Source organism: Notechis scutatus, chromosome 1, assembly GCF_049901735.1.
Source record: "Notechis scutatus isolate UNSWTSFEM ecotype Mainland chromosome 1, rNotScu1.2, whole genome shotgun sequence".
Lineage (NCBI taxonomy): Eukaryota > Metazoa > Chordata > Lepidosauria > Squamata > Elapidae > Notechis > Notechis scutatus.
In genome coordinates, this window is record NC_142009.1 from 322,718,412 (window position 1) to 322,739,742 (window position 21,331).

Sequence of the window (21,331 nt, forward strand, 5' to 3'; positions counted from 1 at the left end):
CTGCTTAGATTCATAAATGTTGTATTTGTGGTTTCAAAGTGCTGCAATCTTAGTTTTAAAGATTGGCAGAATTCTTATTTTCTTTTTTAAAAAAATACATCTCCCTCTAGAAAAATTTATAATTCCAAGTACCCCAATTATGTAATGGTCAGAGTAAAGAAAGCTGTGGGCATGGAGTGGTTTGGTTCATTATCTTGTTTTTATCCGGCTTTGTTTCTTGCAGTATATTCAACAGCACAAGCCCCTGCCTCTGACCATGGAACAAGCCTTGCAAGAGCTGAAAGAATATGAACAAATGGCTTCTTAGGCCCATTAGTCCTTTTCAGGCCCAACAGACAGCAACCAGAGTTTTAGAAAGAAGCTAAAGTTGTTTCTTCAGTCAAGCACAAATCTTGGGAATCACAACTTGAAATATGCATTTAACTGGATTTTTGAAGAGAAACCTCAACAGAGATAAGGGAATGACTCGTCTTTACCGCATTTTGATCTAATTATGCAATATTCAATTCAGTGCTTTAAATCGAAGAAGTCAATCTCTCAACTCTCCTCCACATCCAATGAGTAGTATCAAATGAGACTGAGAACATATTCTGTTGCTGCATCACCTATTAATAAATCTCATCCTTATATAGAAAAAAGTTTTTATTGGAAGGCAACAGTAAATACAAGATGGTAGCTGACTCATGACAAGGGAGTTGAAAGATGAATAAATTTCACAGCTATAGTAAGTCAGTCTACAACAGTTGCTACCTTATGTCAAAATGGATGGCTGTGAAAGAACAATTCTACTAGACTGAGGAAAACGGTTCTTTCAGTTCGCTCAGAGCAAGTTTTAGATCACTTAGAACTGCTGATCTTTGGGCATCCAGTTACAAAAGATGTTTTCAGACAGGGCTTCTAGAAATGCTTCGTATTTTGAAACAAGCAAGGAAATGCAATGGCGCTACAGATGAGTCAGTCTACAGCACTCCTCTTAATTCTTCTTAAAAGGATATATACAAAAATATAAAAGACCTAAATATTTTTTTCTTGTTACAAATCCTTAAACATCTAGAAGTAACTAGAGTGGTTAAGCCCTCTGTTCTGGATGGAGCTGTGATGGCTGCAGAGGGGTATCTTGGGGATTTAGAATGTACAGTAGATTCTTGATTCATTTGCCCAGTACTTGGTAGCTATCTGGCTTCCTCCACTTGAAACACCATTAGCCTTTAGAAGAAAAATATAATTGTCAGAAAAATTTAAATTGTGAATCAGGGAGCTTGAAAATGCTTCTGAAATGATTAGCCCCTTATGCACTAAAAAGTTTCACATTTGAAATGAAGTTTTGATTTCAAAACATTTTGCATAACTACACATGCTGCAAATTTATATAGCCAATCCAAAGGGAAAGATTTACTATTTGTTTGCACTGCCCCCAATTTCAATGCATGCAATTGTTACTGGGCGTCTTTCAAATGCACCCAAGCTTAGTCCAAACATTAAGAACTTAACATTATTCTTAGAAAGGTAGATACTTCCTTTTTATTCTTTTAAATATGCATACACTACATTCAAAAAGACAAAAGATGGTTCACAGCAGCAACTTGCTGTGCTGCTTGTTAAGCATCAGTAACAAAAGCAGCCAACACATCTTCCTAAAACAAGAATTCCCTTTTAGCCAAAAGCTTGCTAACCTGATGGAAACTATCCAAAAGTTTATGTCCTGATTATTGTTAACCTGCAAAACCAGGCACTTACTTTCGTCTCTGGCCTTCATACGAGCAATAAAGGAATAGCTTTTGTTCCTGCGATAATTCTCATAGGGATCATCTAGGGATACTCCCACACCCTTATACTGATCCCATTTGTCTCTGATATCCCCTCCTTTAATAGGGTCTTGGATCCCTTGCTCCTTGGCACCCAAGCCCCCAGATCCACTCCATCCTGAAAAACAGAATAGCATGATCAACCACACAAAAATATTCCAATTGCCAACCAACAGAAGCATGTCTATGTGTTCACTTCCTGTCATTCCAGACCAATTTTGCTCACTCCATGTACAGATCTGCCTCAGGAAAATTCTTCCAGCAGAGGAAATCCTGTATAAAGAAGTAGATTCAGGACCCTGGATAAATATTTCACAAAGTAGGCTAGGAAAATGCTTGGAAGATTAGGCTTTTTGCAAGAGTAATAAGACTGCAATTTTTGCCATGTATTTAGATTATTGGCAAAATGCAGCCAATCCTGACGTGCAAAGGAATGATTCAGGTGGACCTGGATTCACCCATGTTTGAGTCAATTGTACATGCAAACTATTCAACCCCCTAAGCATGTTGGAATCTCCCATACCAAATATAATGTGCTGTTTTCTTACTGAATTACAATGACTAAAAATTTCAAGTTACAAAAGATTTGAAAATTGCAGCTAAAGATTGAGCATGTTGTGTAAATCTTGGTTCTCCACACGTCTGTTCCCAACTTGATTGGACATGAAGTCCCCAGGTTCATTGCACATATGAGTAATAGGTACATTGGCCGAGAAATCTGGGAGCTGAACTCGACACATGTGAGCAGTGACTACTCCATACAGGGAACAAATTTGGAACATTGCATGGAAGATAATGCAGTCAGAGAGAAATAAGCAGTCTTTCTTACCCATTTTCACCAGCATCTGATGTCCTTTATTCTCCTCTCCAAGTCTGGATTCTGGTATGGGAGGTCCTGAGCTGGAGCCCAATCCAGCTGCAGAGCTACAACAGTAAGCAGAATGTAGTAAATCAGACATTTTATATATTCTTGGCTAACACTTGCTGAAGAATGACTAAACGAAGACAGCAATGATGGCAACAGCAAAGAATCTACATAGGATTTTTTTTTTTAAATATAGTTTTAACTACTGTGTTAGATAGTTCCTCAAACTTTTCAGCCTTTTGCCCCCCTCTGACCAAAATCCTTGCAGAATAAACAAGTCAAATCTTACGGAGGTGTTTGACTGCGAGATCGAGATCGCCGCCGCCTACTAGGGGAGTAGGATTTTGATCGGGACCTGGAGCGGGAGCGACTTCGTGAAGAGCGGGATCTGCTCCTACTCCTACAAAATAATACAGGTGAAAATTAGTTCCATTCCATAGACATACATTGTATGTTTCCTGATTCCTCCCTACCAATAAGAAAAGGCCTTGGGAAAGCATTGGAACCGTTGACTGATAGTAGGGAAGTAATCAGAAGGCTGTCAGGCGTGAAAAACCAGATCCACACCTAAAGGTTCAATGAAGCTGATTTGTTCCTAAAAAGAATACGAACAGGAATCTTCTCAACTAACAATCTGGCACCTGATTCTGGTTAGATAAGGGCCAACAATAGTCAAGTGGGGGGCGAAGGGGGCTGGACCTAGTTCCCTTGTGGCTTTAGGGCAGGTGCGTCAAACTACATTTCATTGAGGGCTGCATCAGGATTATATTTGACCTTGGGGAGGTGGGTGTGTGTGGCCAGCTCAATGCCACTTGTGTCGGGGTGTGTGTGTGCCTGTGGTGGCCCAAGCACATTGCCAGTGAAAACAGCCTCCCGAGCTCCATTTTTCACTGTGACGGCCTCTTGCAACCCTCTGCCAGAGATAACAGAGCTTGGGAGGGACCTCCCGAGCTCCGTTTCGCTGGCAGAGGCACCGGGGGCCAGTCCTTCACTTTTCCCAGGGTAGCCCTGCAGGCCAGATCTAAGCACCCCGATGGCCAGATCTGGCCTGTGGGCCTTGAGTTTGACACCCCTGCAGTAGGGATTCTAGGCTGATCCCCATTTTCACTCTGGCCCAATTCCGCCATCCCTTGTCCTACAGTATCCTCCAAAACATGGAAAGTTATCTGTTACATTAGCATGAAGTTTTAAAGCAAAAAAAAAAAAAACTTCCAAAGGAAAACACAAGAGCTATGACTTATATACAAACACAACTTCTGTAGTTTTCCAACAATAACGTTCAAGTTTCTTAGGAGACAGTACAAAACAGTACAATCGCTAGCCAAGTAGAAAAATCTTCCCAACCGTCTTTTTCTAAACCTAGTTTCCTCCCCATTTTGTTCACCTGGACTGAGACCGGGAGTAGGACCTTGATCTGGAGCAGGATCGAGAGCGAGACCTTGAATAAGAGCCAGAGGATTTTGAAGACCTTGAATTGGAGCGGGAAGAAGACCGTCCTCTGCTTTTAGACCTGCTGCGGGATTGTGAGGGGCCACTGCACCAGAAAAAGGAGGAAATAAAAATACGTCTTTAATTGATAACTGAAAAAGCAGTGTGCAGGAGTATCTAGCAATATGAATGCCGAAAGTGAATCTGAATTTAAAATACGATCCAGTCCTGATGCACATTCATAGCCAGGCCAAAATTAAAAAAAATAGCTTCACAAGGTGAAATATGTGATACCTTTCACAATCCTGTAAACTTTGTTAATATGGGATGGGCTTACATGCCAAGTGTTTGCCAGCCTAAAGTAAGGTCACATTTATATTTGAGAAAGTGTTTGATTGAGATGCATTCAGCCTATCTATAAGTACATTTAGACCCATGCAAAAACAGAACTTTTCTGTTCCACATTTATGCCTCACATATATACAACACAGTACTATACTGACTTGACAGTACTAAAAATTCAACTTTGCCTATGAGGTTTTGTTACTTTCACTGGGATAACATGAATGAAACCGCTACCTGTTTCTTTTCTCTTGCCCTTTGCGGCGCCGGGCTCGCATCTTTGCTCTAAAGAACTCATACAGTCCATTCTGCTCCCAGCCCTCACTGAAATAAGAAAACAAGGAGGAAAAGGGGAGCGGGAGAGAGAGAAATCAGTTTGCCTGAGTGTTTGGTTGATCAAATGTATTGGCTGGTCATCTTACACCACAGGGTAACTCTGGGTGAATTACAGTATTTAAATATAAAACTATATAAATAGAATGCTACAAAACTATAAAAAATATAAAACACAAAATAGGATAGCTAAAAGGTGGGGAGGGGGAGAAAGCAGGATGGGTGGAGGGGAGGTGGGATCTGATATTAATCTATGGAGCCACCTCCAACATGAAGTCTTTCCTTTAGAGCCCCAAGCCAACTAGGCAGAGCCAGGTCTTAAGGAAGGTCAGGAGGACTGGGGCAGACCTGACTCCAGGCGCTCAAGATGTTCCAGAGGGCAGGTGCAAAAGCAAAGAAGGCCCTTCTGGACCTCACCAGGCTCTACCTCGGTAAAGATGAAGATTCATGGCATTTCCTGCTATAATCTGAAAATGCCTAGAACTTCAGATTTGGAGCAGTCAGAAATCAAAATTATCAGGAAGACTGCTGAATCCAGAGAACACTTAGGCCTAGCTCAATCTTTTTTACCTGTTTCTTGGCCTATCGTGGGATGGGGGGCTATAAAAGGCTTCAACTGCAGCCAATAATCTCTCACTGGGAGGCATCGGAGGGGGCAGGCGTATGTCCTTGGGATCCAAAGGCTTGTACTCGTGATCTTCCAGCTAAAAAGAAGAAAATCACAGACTCAAATGAGGCACTTGTGAAAACTGGACCCTTAAAAAAAACATGCCTTGCAGAGATAAAACTTTCGGGAACTGCCGCAAGAAGTCATAAATGGAAACGAGTTACCTGGCGTTAAAAGAAGCTAGGTTCCTAACATTAATTATCAGCCTAGACACCTTGCCTCTCCTGCAACCATTCAGGAGAAACATTCATACGCTTGTGGACAATACACAAGTTTTCCTTGGAGAGCCCATAATCCAGTTGTTCCCAAATCAACTATTGAAAGCACGTACTTTGACAAGAGGAGCCATGAGTCCAGCAGGAAGATCAAAGTAAGGGACGTTTGGCACCAGGCTGGGGTCGTCGTGGTTAACGTGAGGTGGCCCCTGCCTGCGCATGTGAGGTGGCTGCCCATTGAAGCCATGGGGAGGAGGTCCAAAGTCAGGATGCTGTGGCCCACCCCACGGAGGGTGCTCACTTATTCCAGGATGGGGCATGCGGTGCCCAGGGTGGTGGTGAGGTGGTCCAATTTCTGGAAAAGAATGTGAGAAGTTCAACACTTGAAATGACTCAAGGCAAGTCTTGTTGAAAAGGGACTTATACAAATAACAAGAGCAGGGCAGAGAACAGAAACAGACAGGTATCCCTTTTTTTAAAAGTCCAAAAACAAGGTTAGAAAATGAAGATACAGTCTCCCTGAACTTACATCAAAACTGTCTCACAAAGATTAGCTAAACTAGGACTACTTCCAGCTTTCCTCGGCAAGGACTTATAAACTCAACTTGCCCCAGTAGCGCCTGCAGGATTTCAAGGGCCTTTTCCAACAAGCCCTGTTTCGAATAAGGTGCACAAAAAGAAGGATCAGAACGGCTAACCCGTAAAGAAATAATTCATGCCAGGACAGAGAATGTAGCCAGGTTCAGGGAAGAAAGGACGATCTACTTGGTGCAGGACAATCACTGACCAGCAGATTCAGGCAAATACCTGGACGTCAAAATTCTAGGCCAAGCGGATAAGTGGATTGGGCTTTAGTAATAAAAAAGAGCCCTTCCTATCCCCTTTGAGGCTGAAACTTCTTCAGACGCTATAAATTTTGCAACCATCAGTTTCAAAGGGCACCAATTCTTGGCAATGATGAAAAGGATCCTGGTTTTGTTTTAAGGGGGTAGAAAAACCAGTGACCACAAGCATCCATTTAGAAAAGCCGTACTTTACAGGAAAGATATTCCAGAATCTTAAGTAGGAATACGCAGATGCCTCCTTTTTCGGAATGCGCTGCTTGCGAGCAGACTGAGGATTTCTCAAATAGGCAAAGAATTTTAAAGGATCCCTTCTGACAGGAACCGGATACCATACCAGTATAGCAATCAAGACTAGAATAACCCCCCCTGTTCTCCGCAGCCTTACTATCCACTCACCCTGAGGGAAATCCCCCTGAGGGTAGTCAAAGCGATGGGGATAGGGAGGCCGTTCAAAAGGATGCCGTGGGGGAAAGTCATCCTGCATGAAGCGAGGTGGGAAGCGGTTGAAGTTATGTGGATGAGGAGGTTGATTGAACTGAGGGTGCTGCTGGTGAGGGGGGAAAGGCCCTCTAAAGTGAGGCGGGCGCTGCATACGGAAAGGGGGTTCTCTCTGGCCCCCGGCCCATGGCGGCTGCTCATGCTGGTTGTTCCAGGGGGCTTCAAACTGATTATTCCAGGATGGGTCTGGTTGGTTGTTCCAGGGGGCTTCACGCTGATTGTTCCAGCCAGGCTCCCTCTGTTCGTTCCACATCCCTTCGTGGTTACTGCTCCATGGAGGACAGTGGGGAGGACCCTGGTGGTGTGGGAATGGAGGTTGATCGGGGGGCTGCAGAAGGAAAGACACGGAGTTAGGTTGATTGGGGGGGGCTGCTCAGAAAACCAAGAGCTTGAACTAGATGCCGCTTCACACAAGGGATCTTCACGTCCGGTAAGACTTCCCACTCTTATACCTCCCAGACCTTCTACTAGTACCTGCTGTTGGCCCCAAGGTGTGACAGGATGCGGCTGATCAAACCAGGGCGGCTTATTGGGAGGAATGTGATCGTGAGGCCCAGGTCCACGAGGTCCAGCTGCAGCAGGATCAGGGGGCCCAGCTCCGGTGGCTTCGTATTCTGTGGAGCCTGCAAGGGGCAGCGGAGCCTTCCCTTCATCTGAAAACAAATCCCAAATGTGAGAAAGGACAGCAGCCTCTTCCCTGGGCATGGCATAAAATCAGCCCAGAGACCATTGCTTAGGTTAGGACACTGCCTCAAACCTTTGCTCAGGGCACATTGTCTCAAAGGCTGGGGAAGACCGGATGTACTCTCCGCGACAGCTGGGGGAGTTTCAGCTCCACTGTAACCACTGTTGATTTTACTGGATAGTGCCATCTAATGAAGTCTAGTCATTAATACTCAGAATGCCCCACTCACTGCATTCCCAAGCTTCTCAGACAGCCAAACCAAAGATTGAGCGGTGTTGAGAAACCTTGGCAATTTGAAGAGATGTGGCCCAAATTTGGCTGGGGAAATCCATGCCTCTTTTGCAAGTTGCCAAGGCCGAGAAACCCTGGATCAGAAGGCATTCTCTAGAGACCCAGCAGGAACAGAAACTCTTTTGTCATCTGCTGTACCTGCTTGCGCAATGGAAGTAGCTGGAGGAGGAGCTAAGGCTGCAGGAGCTGGTTTCACCTCACTTTCCAGCGGAGGGATTTGCATCTGTGGCGGCGGCGGCGGCTGTTGCTGCTGCTGCTGCTGCTGCTGTGTGAGGCTGCTGACAAACTCTTCATGCTGAGTTTTCAAATTCTGAATCTGCTGCTGAAACGCAACCTGAATTGGCTGCACAACATTGGCATATTCTGTGATCAGAGTAGCCTGCCAAGGGAAAGGGGAAGAGAGGGTTGGAAAAGGAAAGATGTTTTCAAGTACCAGCATCATAACTGAGAGTCCTGCCAATGCTAAGTATCTTGCTCCGTCTCATATGGCTCTTTTCACCCAATGCCCCATAATCAGATCAATTATCAAGCTAGCACCTGGGTTTGTATAACATACTCAGCCCAGTTAGTTTGTTTTAGTATTTCGATAGCTTAATTTGTTGCTTAAATCCAGTTTGCCTCTCTACTATAATTTTCAGTTCAATGTACTTGTAAATTGAAATAAGGTTGATGTTATATTCCAAAATTAAGACAGATATACGGTGACTCTTCCAAGCCAAATTCTTTATGGATCCACACCTACAGTTAGAATCTTGCCCAGCTTAACCACTCTACTATCTACCTATACTCTGAGAACCATTAAGGACAGGCTGTCTTCACCCTTTTTCTCTTGCGTAAAGTATTTGGCCTGAGCTGGCTCTTATTCCTCTGGAATGTACTCTGTCCCTCCTGGAAATCCAGCTTATTACATTTATCAAGGGCAAGCACACACAAGATTGTTACTAGAGAGCTGTCCAAGCACCAACATTTTATTCTGCATAATGAAATAGCTACTGCGTATTTGTTTGCGTGTTTCTGTGTTGCCCTCATGAGCATTTGCCTACACGTGTGCTCGGAAGCATAGGTCAGGCTGCATATGTTCTGCACCAGGTCATATGACAAGGGAGGGTGGCTTCAAATGGAGAAATCGACAGTATTCTAATCTATCTCCAACAGCCTCCATCTTAAGGATACATTACAGCAGGGGTGTCCAACCTTGGCAACTTTAAGACTTGTGGACTTCAACTCCCAGAATTCCTCAGCCAGCTTTGCTGGCTGAGGAATTCTGGGAGTTGAAGTCCACAAGTCTTAAAGTTGCCAAGGTTGGACACCCCTGCATTACAGCATGCTTTTCTCCACAGACCCCCCGTCTGATGTAGCCCTCCTTTTTGTACTTCTTTAGCAAACCTCCTTTGCCCTATTAATTTGGTTCTGTTCTATTTCTGGAGAGGCATCCTACCAGTAAAAAGGAGTTCCAAGCCACTTCATGCAATTTGTATCCAACAATCCGTTGGGTTGGGAAAAATGAAAAGGGATTAGTTCAGTTACTAAGTTAATTCCATTTCTTAAAAATGTAGCTTACAGGTCTGTATGTTGAAATAAAGGAAACAGGTTTATCTCTAACAAAAATCTCAAGTCTATGCACAAGATTTCAGCCATTTCCTGACAGAACAATTAATCAGTGGGACAACTTGCCTCCAGAGGTTGTGAATGCTCCAACACTGGAAGTTTTTAAGAAGAGACTGGAGAACCATTGGTCTGAAATGGTATAGGATTTGCTGCTTGAGCAGGGGGTTGGACTAGAAGACCTCCAAGGTCCCTTCAAACTCTGTTATTCTATCTGGCAGAAAGCTGTGCAGTATCCCAGGCCTTTCAATTAGTGATATTACACAATGTAATTATTACATAGCCACTTCTGTTCCCTCCTATCAACAACTATGTTCTGAAAAATGTGTTATGTGTTTTTCTTTGTGAGACACAATGAGTCCTAAGAGATTATAGCAGGTTTTGCTCAGGTGAGTAGTAGATGTAATTTGGTTGACGACATGAGAGTTATTGGCTAGCACAGTATATAAAACTGGGTTACTTAATGTACAGTCAGAGTACAGTAGCTGCCTAGAGTTTAACTTCTGTGAGAAATCCAGAGCGTTAGCTGCAGTGAGCACCAATATGCTGCCTTAATGCAATTTCACCAAGAATTCACTCCTATCGCCAAATCCTCTAGCACCACTTAATTTTTCAAGCTGGCTATTAACATTTCTTACATTATAGATAAAAAAAGATGCTTTTTTTTTTTTTAGCAAAGAAAGATCATAGACCTGAGGTCAACAGCTGGCTCAGATTAAACCTAACCCAGCACCCTTTCTACCAAGCCTTTCCTTGCTAAAATCTAGTGCTAGGACTTACCTGATACTGCCCGAGTCCAAGGGCTGGACTCTGGAGCTGCTGGATAATCGATTCATCAAAGTAGCCATTTTTCTCCCACAGCTGAAGGAGCTGTGGGAAATCAAGAGGAAGAGAAAGGCTGTTACTTGGCAGGCCGGACTTCAGGCAAGCTCTTGGCTGCCCCTGAAGTAAAGCCGAGCTGCTCACCCTGGCGATCTTCTGTTGTTTGTCCTCCTCCACAGCCAGGAAGCTAGTGCAGTAAATGGGCACCACCACTTTTTGCAGGGCTGCCAGGAGATCACGTTGTTGCTTCCGCTGGCTGAAAACAAGGCAAGAACAAGGGCTTCATTAGAGGAGTAGATTATTTTAAGTATGTAGAGTTCTTGACCTGGACATCTAAAGCATTTCAAGTCACACACAAGCTTACTACATCCTAGGTTCCTCTAGATGTCTGTCAAGCAGTCTTAATAAAGATGCTAAAAAACCCACACCTATATTCCAAATAAGGGCCAATTTCATGTATACTTGGCTCCCTGTTTTTCAAAATTTGCTCAAGTTTTTCAGCCAAAACATTTTTATTTAATATTTGGTATTTAAAATAGGGGTTTTGGTTACCATTTCGGATTGCTTTACAAGTGATTACTAGAATTATCTAAGTCAGGGGTGTCAAACTGGCGTCCCGGATGCGTCAAGCGCAGGCCACACCCACCCCAGCTCCGCGAATGGGAAAAACATTGCAAAAGTCACATGATGGTGATGTGACACGGCAAGTTTGATACCTGTGATCTTAATGTCTTTAAACTCTCTGTAGTGCCAATATAACATGCAGATTAGTAACTCCTGGAACCTATCTGTCAAAGTGGGTCTGAGCAAGCATTCATCATCCATTCCTTTGCCCTGGGAACCTAAGAATGGGCCCAGAAAGAACCACTTCTCACCAATGGTGGAGGACATCGTTAATCAGATAGATTAAATGTAGTCGCAGTTCAAAATGTGCTCCCTCGGCAGTGATCTGATTGCGCAGATGCTCAGCCATTAGTTCACAATGCTGGGGAGACTTGGCATTGCTGAACATCCAGTTCTTTCCAGCCTGAGAACATAAAATAGTGTGAAAGTATGTGATAGTAAACAAAAGTTCAGGTTCATAAAAAAGATTAGGTGCAAAATAAACCAACCCAGGAGCCGGAACAGAGTTAAAAAATATTACAAATTTATTTCATGCTCCTATACACAAGAATCTGATCTACTAATGGTCAAGGGAAATTGGTGCTAGATAAGAATCAATGGAATTCAAGGGGGACTGGACTCAGGTCTCTTGTGAGTGGTGTGACTTCAAACCGATGATGAGTTTGACCCCATCAAGATTATGATTATTGGGACTGTGATTTCTGTTCCTAAGCAATGCAATTGTAAAGTATGACTGCATTGCTTACCAGCAGCAATTTCTGCAGTCCAAACTATCATGAACCCATGACAACACAGCAGTCACAGTAGTCCTCACAGTAGAAATCACCAATTGAAATTATGCTATAATAAATAATTGGAGATCATTACATGGATTCATACTTCACTTAAGAATTGACTTTTTTATCTAAAGAGTTTCTATCAGAATTTCATGTGCTACTTCAATTTGAATGTAGTAGTTTCTCAACCTTAATTCAATTTTCTATAACTTTTCCAGTTTTGTAGATATACCAGATCTGCTCAATATACCAAGACAGATCCACTTCATTGTTCTATTGTTAGTACTCCACTTATCTTAAAGCTATGATGGAGAAACACTGCTCCAGAGAATAATCAGAATGGATAGACTTGATTGCTAACTCCTACTAATATCTACAAAGAATTTCATGACCATTTCATGAGTCTTCTTCAAACATGTAACAAACATTTTATCTTTGTACCAGATACCACTTTGCTCTGATTTTGCCATTACTTACGGAGATAGCATCTTTGGTGCATGTGTCAATGATTGGTTGTAGCAAGTTATCAAACTCATTCATGTCCAGCTGGGTTTCCTCTAAGACTTTCTGCATTTGTTGCTCAATACCCACAGCTATTGCAGAGGTGATTTGCTCCTAAGCAGAATTAAAGAGGACAACCAGAGAATTAAAAAGGACAACCAAAATCACCACTCAGCAGTCACTCCAAATTTTCCTACTTCGAAATCATGTTTGACTGCAACACTTCTGACATTTAATGATCTATGGCAGAGGCAGTCCTTCTTTTAAGCTACAATTTGCTCTGCTTGAACTGTAAAAATACTTTTTTTCCTCAAATAAAACAATACACCTGCCCAGAGCCAAATCACAAAGCAAGAATCCACCCAAACAGGAAAAGCAGGTTCTTAGTAGATTCAGCGACCATATTTCAAATAAAGTCATTGCAGAGGGTTTAAGAAAAACAAGACAATACTCAGTAACAATTCTTCAGTATCTCTGAAATAGCCTGTATTCTAAATGTATTGGGCAAAATACTTCTGAATGAATCATTTTCACATCTTTCTTAAATAACCAGCATATTCCACTGCAAATACAATATTTGCCAAGTACCTTGCAACTTTGATGTAGTTATATAAAAACAATTGGTATGATTTATGATGGCTTGCCCAAACCAATCCAAAGTCTAAGATCAACAATACTTTTGTCAAATCCATACCTGTCGCAGGGCAAGGAGGTGCTGCTCCTGCTGCTGGAGATTCCATTGGCTTTGCTGGATCAATTCCTCCATTGAAGGAGTCCCCTGAGGAGTGGTAATAGGGGCAGCAGGAGCCAAAGGTGGCTGGGGAATTGGCTGAATCGGTGGGGCAGCCTCAATATCTTGACCTTGCTTGCACAATACTGTAAAGGAGGAGCACAGAAGCCTAAGATAGCCATGTCTGAATATTGGATCATATATTCTCTTCCCCAGTTATCAAACATTTTGCAAACAGCACGTTGCTGGTGGAAAATTTCTCATCCCGATAAAGGAAACTGCTTTCTTTAGGAGAAGTGAAGATCTGGAGAGTGGTTTTTAAAAATGGCTTTTTGGAAATGAGGATTCCCGAGTCCTTTTCCCTACCTAAGGCTAGTCATCAAAAGTTACTTATTGATGATTTCTATGCACAAGTAATTCTGAAGTTATCCAAAGAAATTGGGACCTTCAGCTAAAATATTAACAGGTATGCAGCAGCTTTGCTCTAAAATGATCAGGAACAAGTTTCAAAATATGCAAGTGACATACGTGTTCTTTTCTACAACCTTCAGCAATCCCAAAGACTGTTTAAATTTCAGAAAGAAAGTGGGGGGAATTCAAGCAGTTCTTGAAATTAAGATACATAGCAAATAAAGAACCAAGACAACAATATCTAGCCTCTTAGAATACACCTAGCTTGAATGCTACATATTTTTTTAAAAAATTCATGGGTCTCTTAAGAATTCAATTGAATGATGAGCTGCAGTGAATTTCTGCTCAAACCAGTCATCCCCAAGAATATAATGGAGCATCTCAGTGTGTAGAAGACAGGCAATGTAACTAACCCAAGAACTAATGAAGTCAAATAATACAACCATTTTATAGTCTCTTAGCTTCAGACACTTCCCATTCTATTTGCAAAATGGGGCTAAAAACAACAATCCTCTTTTTAGCATTGCTGATACCATATGGTATGTTTTGAACAGTTTATATTATCCACAGCAAATTCTCTTACCACCCTCCTCCCTAACTCACACTGTTGCTGCTCCAGAGCCAGCTTATATTTGTAATAACCATAGAAATCTCCTCCAAACAGAAATGAGAATTTAGGATTTTCCTTTTGCTTCTCCATTGTCATCTTTTCAAACTCAGGACCATTCCGCGCCACAAACTGGGCCAGTTTGTCAATGACATTGCGTAGTTCTTGATCTGTGAGGAAGGAGGAGAAAGAGTAAGAAAAGATATCACTGTGCATTTTTAACTATTAACAGAGTTGGGAGGACCTTGTAGGTCAGGGATCGCCAACCTTTTGGACCTCAGGGACCACCAAACTCATAATTTTAAATCCCGGGGACCACATGAATTTTGACTGACAGTTGCTTGCTGACGTTGGTGGGAGAGAGAGATCGATCTGATCTAATCTCCCTCCCTCTCTCTCTCTCTCTCTCACACACACACACACAAAGAGGCAGGGGTGGGATTCAAATTTCTTAACAACCGGTTCTTGGACGTGGCATAATTTGTGGGTGGTCATGTGACTGGCTGGGAATGGCTTGTATGTAAATATTATATTTATGTACATATTGAATTTTTTATAAAAAAAGAGCAACTTTTACCCAAAATCAGGCAAAGCAGGCAGGCAGATTGAGTTGCTCACAGAATCACAGATCCACTTAGATATCTGTGTTTCTGCCATCGGCTACCTGAGTCTGCAACTGAATAATAGAACCTTTAGTCCAAAAGGAGGTTTGGCTCTGCTTTTAAGGATCTAAAGATTAGCTAGAAAGCAAGAAATCCAACATTTTCCTGTTTTCTAGCTAATCTAAATCTCCTGGCACAGCAGAACTGCTGATGGTCGGGGGAAAAAAAAAGGAAAAATAGCAACTTAGCAGGCAAGTTTGCCAGGTAAGGGGTAAGTGGGTGGGGAGGGTTCCCGCGGGCCACGTGTGCAGCGCAGCAGCTTTATCTTCTGGTCGGCGCAGCCTGGATTAATTGCTTTGGGGGGTTTAGTTTAGTTTAGTTTAGTTTAGTTTATTGTCATTGCACCTCGTACAATGAAATCAAACACCATCTTCAGTGCACATCATGACCATGAAAATAAACACAAACACACATCCTTCACCCTCCACACATTGAACGGAAAACCCGACACCGCACCAACACTGCACTACACAGCAGAATTCAAAAGAGCTACTGCCCTGGGATAGAAGCTGTTTTTCAGCCTATTTGTCCTTGTTTTTATTAGTTTGTACTGTCTGCAAATGGTAATAGTTCAAAAAAGGGTTCCCAGGATGAGATGGATCTTTAAGAATGTTTTGAACTTTCTTAAGGCAGCGGGAGCTACAAAGCTCTTCCAAAGAGGGGAGAGGGCAACCAGTGATCTTCTGGGCAATGACGTTAACCCTCTGGAGTGCTGTCCTATCTGCCACTGTGCAATTGGCAAACCATACAGAGGTGCAGTATGTTAAAATGCTCTCTATGGTGCAGCGGTAGAACGTCACCAGCAGTTTTTCATTCAATTGTTGTTTTCTGAGAAGTCTCAGGTAGTATAATTTCTGCTGGGCCCTTTTGACCAGTGCTGCAATGTGAGCACCCCAGGTCACGTCCTCTTTTATGGTAACACCTAGAAACTTAAAACTGGCCACTTGCTCCACTTGGTCTCCATTGATAAGCAAGGGTGCTCTGGGGGTGACATTTCTCTGCGGCCCACCAAAATTTTCTTGCGGCCCACCAGTAGGCTGCGGCCCACTGATTGGCGACCACTGTTGTAGGTCATCTAGTCCAACCCCCACCGCCACCCCACAGAAGAACCTTCCTACACCATTTCTGACAGATGGCGGTCCAGTCTCTTCTTGAAAGCTTCCAGTGATGAAGCTCCCACAGCTTAATTTATAAATTAAGAAATCACCTCTACTTAATCACCAATCTATAAATCATGACTTAAGAAAGTGCTATGGGTAATCACCAAAATAAAACAGGAAACAGATACCAATTGTACAAAAAAACAGCAACCCCACCCTACATAATCTGACAGCGTGCTTCCTAGCGCGGACAGATTGATTCTCCAGTGGGTCATTTTTTTTAAAAAAAAAATCTAAATGATGGTGGTCTACTTCACAGATGACCTTCCAGATTCTATCCTCCTTGCTTCCTTTCCCCTTTTATGGAGAACACTTTTTAGGTTTAGATTTTGTATTTTAGATCTTTTCTGATCAGCCTTGAGACTGGCATTCTTATAGGAATAAACATGCGGATTACTTTCAACCCATGAGGGGTTGGCTCCTCTAGCACCTTTGCAGAGCTGAGAACCATTCAAACTACTTATCCCTTTTACCAAGGGGAGGGAAAGGCAGCCAAGCAGCTGGTTCAGAAGTGCCGAACTATTCTTGTATTCTGCTCGAGCAGGTCGCCTCCATCATGCCAGCCGGCACCTGCCAATCCAGCCAGCGCTGCATCGGGTGCGCGGGTGGGCATAAAACCCACGGAGTTACCGGTTTTTTGAAAGGTAGGGGAAAAGGTTAAGGGGGCGGGGCCCTAAGGTTAATGTGGCTTATGTTAAACATTGTTCCTCCCACATTTTTCGGTTGGGGAAGCCTCTTGGCCTTGGCAAGCACCGTCAAACTGGGCCGAACCTGTCCCTCAAGGCCCCTGAGCATGTGCGGAGCGCCTGAGCATGTGCGGAGCGCCTAACCTCCTTTGAAAGCCCGGTTTCTGCCACAAGCCAAAAGCCGTGACGTTGTTACGGAGCATCCTCCCCATTATCAGGCCAGGTTTGGGGGACAGTCGAAGCTGCCCTGCTTACTACACACACACACACAGACGGACGGACAGACAGACACGCCGACTTTGTGGCCCACCACCCTCCGAGAGGTCATAGGAGGCTCACCTTCGGGCGGGGGCAGGAGGGGCGGGGGCGGCATCTCCATGGCGGTAAAAGAAAGGGAGGACAACCACTCAAGAGCGCCTTCGGTCACGCTAGGCCCCGCCAGCCGCCAAGCACTCCTCTGTCATAAAAGAAGCCCCGCTTACGACATCGCTTCCTCGATGCTTCGCTCGAGGTCGCTCTTGACGGCTTCGTCGCCATGGAGATCCCGACTCCTCCCCCCCAGCGTTCGAGGGAGGAAGGAGACGTTTTGCCTCGCGAACGACGAGCTTTTGCCTGGGCCAATCAAGTGGCTTCCGATCGAGCGCGCAGATAGAGGCGAAAATCGCCGCTTTCATTCATAGAAAGAGGCTGCTGGAACGCCTCGCGAGATGCCCTGAAGCTGAGGGCTCCAAACTTGGCAACTTTAAGACTTGTGGACTTCAACTCCCAGAATTCTCCAGCCAGCTGGCTGGAGAATTCTGGGAGTTGAAGTCCACAAGTCTTAAAGTTGCCAAGTTTGGGGACCCCTGAAGCGAGGGGATTTGAGCAATGTGCATTTTTAACAGAGCGATCAAATATTGCAACTTTCTTCCGACCCGTTATTTTCAACTTCCGCCTAGAGATGTGGCGGAATCCCTTTTGTGAGACGAAATTATTTGCACGCTATTTACACACGCGCACACATATTTGTATGGCCGCTTAATGAGTCGGTGGCTCTGGGCGGCTTACGAAAATAACCCAATATACAAACCATAAAAAATAATTACCCCCCTCCCCTCCATCGATCAATCTGACGAACTTGGTGGGTGTCGTCGCACACCTCAGTTGGCAAAACCAGATAGGTCTTCAGGGTCTTGGGAAAGGGTGGCCCTTTTTGAGAGCTGTATGCAACGAAATTCCATTTTAATGTATGCCGATTACTGTACATGCAAAGTGATAATAAAAAGGCTATTCCTATTCCTATACTATTACTATTCTATTCTATACTATCCCATCCCTATTCTATTCCTTTTCCTAATTCTATTCTATTCCATTCCTATTCCATTCCTATTCCTATTCTATCCCTATTCCTAATTCTATTCTATTCCATTCCATTCCTATTCCATTCCTATTCCTAATTCTATTCTATTCCATTCCTATTCCATTCCATTCCTATTCCATTCCTATTCCTAATTCTATTTCTATTCTATTCCATTCCTATTCCATTCCATTCCTAATTCTATTCTATTCCATTCCTATTCCATTCCATTCCTATTCCATTCCTATTCCTATTCCAAATTCCATTCCATTCCTATTCCATTCCTATTCCTATTCCAAATTCTATTCTATTCTATTCCTATTCCATTCCTATTCCTATTCCTATTCCTATTCTAGGTTGGCTCAGCCTTCCATCCTTCCAAAGTCAGTAAAATGAGGACCCAGATTGTTGGGGGCAATGTGCTGACTTTAAACTGCCTAGAGAGGGTTGTAAAGAGGCCTGTGAAGCACTTTATAAGTGCCATTGCCATTGCTTGTTCTATTCTGTTCTATTCTTATCCCTATTTTAATTGTGTCAGAATAGGGGCCAATCTACTCTCCACAGGGATGTTCCAATCCAGAGGGAGGGAGCCACCACGAAGGCTCTTATTCTGGGTCCCACCAGACGGACCTTCTTAGGAGAGGGGACCTGCAACATTCCCTGCCTCCCTGCTTGGGGTGGGGTGTCCAGTAGATGTGACCAGGAAAAGAATGTCTTATCTACACATTATAAAATTTGGAAACTGCTCATTTCACTCACAGAGCCAAGAAAACCTAATTAATTTTCTGTCGTGTTAAACAATTTCATTTCAGCAATATCTTTGCACCAACTTTTTTTTTTTTTTTTAAAGTGGAAGTTTGGATTATGGACTGGTGGGATCTGCAGTAACAAGATCAGGAAGATGTGTCTGTAAGGTTGCTTGCTTTTTCTTTCATAATCACCTAGCCAAATGGGCATTCTTGCTCTCAGATGGACTCTGTTTGCGGATGGAGGCCAGTAATGGTCAGAGGAAAGCTTTCAAGTTGTTTACACAACCAATAGGCCTTGATGGGAAGGCCTGCTGTTGTCACTGTTCTCTTCAGTGTTGTTTTAGGTTTGGCTCCCACTCCAGATGATTTCCCCCTCAAAATCAACATTGTCCTGCCCTTTCCTACCCTCTGAAGATACAATTTATTTTTAACAAGAGAACAAAAAATGCCGGTAACATCAAGTAGCAGGCAGGGGATATTGCAATAGCACTTAAGACTTATATACTATAGTTAGTCTTCAACTTACGATCACAATTGAGCCCAGAATTTATGTGCTGAGAAATTTGTTAAGTAAATTTTGCCCCATTTTACAGCTTCTCTTGCCACATTTGTTAAATGAATCACTTGCAATTGTTAAATTAGGAACATGGTTGTTACGTGAATATGGCTTCCCCATTGACTTTGTTTGTCAGAAGGTCACAAAAGAGAATCACATGACCCTGGGACAATGCAACTGTCATAAATGTGAACCCTAATGTAAATCACGTGACCATGGGGATGTGTTAAGGTAATTCCCCGTTAGGAGAATGAGCGCATACAGGGAGACGTATTTGAGAGTAGTGTTTGAATAATACACACACAGAACACAGATACACTGTACAGTAAATGTAGGTTTTTACTTCCAGACAGTTTAAGCAAAGTTCAAGATAAGCAGTCCAAAAGTCATTCACAGGTAAATCAGTCAGTTTTTCAATCCAGGGATAATCCAAATATCAAAGTCCGGTGTCAAAAAACAGTTCAGTATCAGACTTACATTAAATCCAGTAATATCCGTCAATTGGAAGAAATGGAGCAACGGCAATACTTTCCAACAGAAGGAAACAGAGATACACTCACACTCTCTTCTGAGATTCAGACTAAACAAACCAGGTTTCTGGCTCCATCTTATGGCCGTTTGAGAAACCACACCTAATTGCAGTTTTTGCAATGTCTTAAAGACATAGTACTAAAATGTTTATTCTGGTTTATATATTTCTAACCCAAATACCTGTTAGGTGACTTATATTCCTAACATTCTCCCCTTTTGGGTAAGATAATATATACAACCTTACATTCTAAGTCCATAATCTTCACAGCTAGCCTTATGCTTTATAGAGCCTTGGGTTTTTGTAAAATGATCTGCTATATTGTTTTCTAACATACAGTATTCTAGCTTAATCATCTTACTTTGCACACATTGTCTCACATTTAAATATCTTAAATCTGTGTGTTTCGTTCTTGTTTTAAAAGCAATATTTGAAGCCATCTGTATTGCTGATTGGTTATCTTCGTAAACAATAGGATCTTTTACATCAATTCCCATATCAGTTAATAATTGCTTATACAAAACTAAATCTGTACATAATAAAGACAAACATGAGAATTCAGCCTCCATTGTTGACAAACTTAGATGTTTCTGTCTAATAGATCTCCATCCAATCAATGCTTTTCCCAATAATACAGCAGTACCTGATGTAGATTTTCGTGTATTTATGTCTGTAGCAAAACTTGCATCAGCATATGCAGTTAAATTCAGTTCATCTTTTGGCTCCAAATACAACACATAATGCATTGTTTGTTTCAGGTATCTTAACACATGTTTAGCAGCTTGCCAGTGCCTTTCAATTGGCTCAGCGTTAAATCTCGCTAATTGATTAACACTGTATGCAATATCTGGCCTTGACCAATTACTGAGATAAGATAAACTACCAATCAAGGACTGATAAATGTTCTTATCAAAAATAGGACTTTGAACATCACTATGGCTAAACTCCTGGCTCATTGGTGTCTTAGCCGGTTTACAAAGTTCCATTTTAAAACTTTTTAGTAATTGGTTAATTTTATCTGCTTGTGAGATTTTGTTATCCTCCCCTAGTTCTATCTATCTTTAAACCAAGATATTGTTTGATTTCTCCTAACTGTTTTGTCTTAAATTTCTTTTGCAATATTGAAATTATCTCAGTAGCTTCTTGTTCAGTTTTGGTGATTAATGCTATGTCATCAATAAATAATAACAATAATGAAATTACACCATTACTTTCTCTTTTAAACAAACATGGATCAGCCATGCCAGCTACAAAACCTATCTTAGTTAATTCTTTAACTATACATTGGTTCCACTCATATCCTGATTGCTTCAAACCATAAAGACTCTTTTTCAATTTCCAGCAATCAGTTGTTTTATCAGTATTATCATTTTTGAGACCTAAAGGTTTCTTTAAATATATAGTGTGTTGCAACGGTGCATGCAGATATGCTGTCTCTACATCCAAATGATTTACAATGTATTTCTCCTTAGCTGCCCACACTAATGCTGCCCTTAATGTAGTAGCCTTCAGACTAGGAGCAAACACCTCATCATAGTCATTTGCTGTCTGATTGAACCCTTGTGCTACTAACCTGGCTTTATGGGTAACAGTCCCATCTACA

The 21,331-nt window shown here is 42.4% G+C and overlaps 2 protein-coding genes across 6 annotated transcripts in view; one reads left to right on the plus strand and one right to left on the minus strand.

Annotated features, from left to right (window-relative positions):
* Positions 1 to 638, plus strand: part of C1H19orf44 (chromosome 1 C19orf44 homolog) — a 7,709-nt gene extending 7,071 nt beyond the window's left edge. For all 4 annotated transcript variants that reach the window (XM_026670922.2, XM_087952518.1, XM_087952517.1 and 1 more), the window contains one exon: positions 224 to 638. In XM_026670922.2, coding sequence (XP_026526707.1) covers positions 224 to 307 — 84 coding nt within the window. In that variant the 3' untranslated portion in view covers positions 308 to 638. The remainder of the gene's footprint in view (positions 1 to 223) is intronic.
* Positions 625 to 17,014, minus strand: CHERP (calcium homeostasis endoplasmic reticulum protein). 2 transcript variants are annotated; one of them, XM_026670920.2, is made up of 18 exons: positions 16,898 to 17,014; positions 14,047 to 14,220; positions 12,997 to 13,178; positions 12,279 to 12,416; positions 11,277 to 11,428; positions 10,546 to 10,657; positions 10,360 to 10,449; positions 8,113 to 8,353; positions 7,473 to 7,651; positions 6,897 to 7,326; positions 5,772 to 6,010; positions 5,344 to 5,477; positions 4,678 to 4,764; positions 4,055 to 4,204; positions 2,960 to 3,070; positions 2,635 to 2,729; positions 1,738 to 1,923; positions 625 to 1,206 (listed from the first exon to the last, which is right to left on the minus strand). In XM_026670920.2, exons 1-18 carry the CDS (start codon positions 16,935 to 16,937, stop codon positions 1,202 to 1,204), a joined length of 2,745 nt encoding a protein of 914 aa, XP_026526705.2. In that variant the 5' UTR covers positions 16,938 to 17,014; the 3' UTR covers positions 625 to 1,201. The 2 variants fall into 2 exon arrangements, with proteins under 2 accessions (XP_026526705.2, XP_026526704.2); XM_026670919.2 differs by having other exon boundaries at positions 10,360 to 10,657.
* Between the last annotated feature and the right edge of the window lie 4,317 nt (positions 17,015 to 21,331).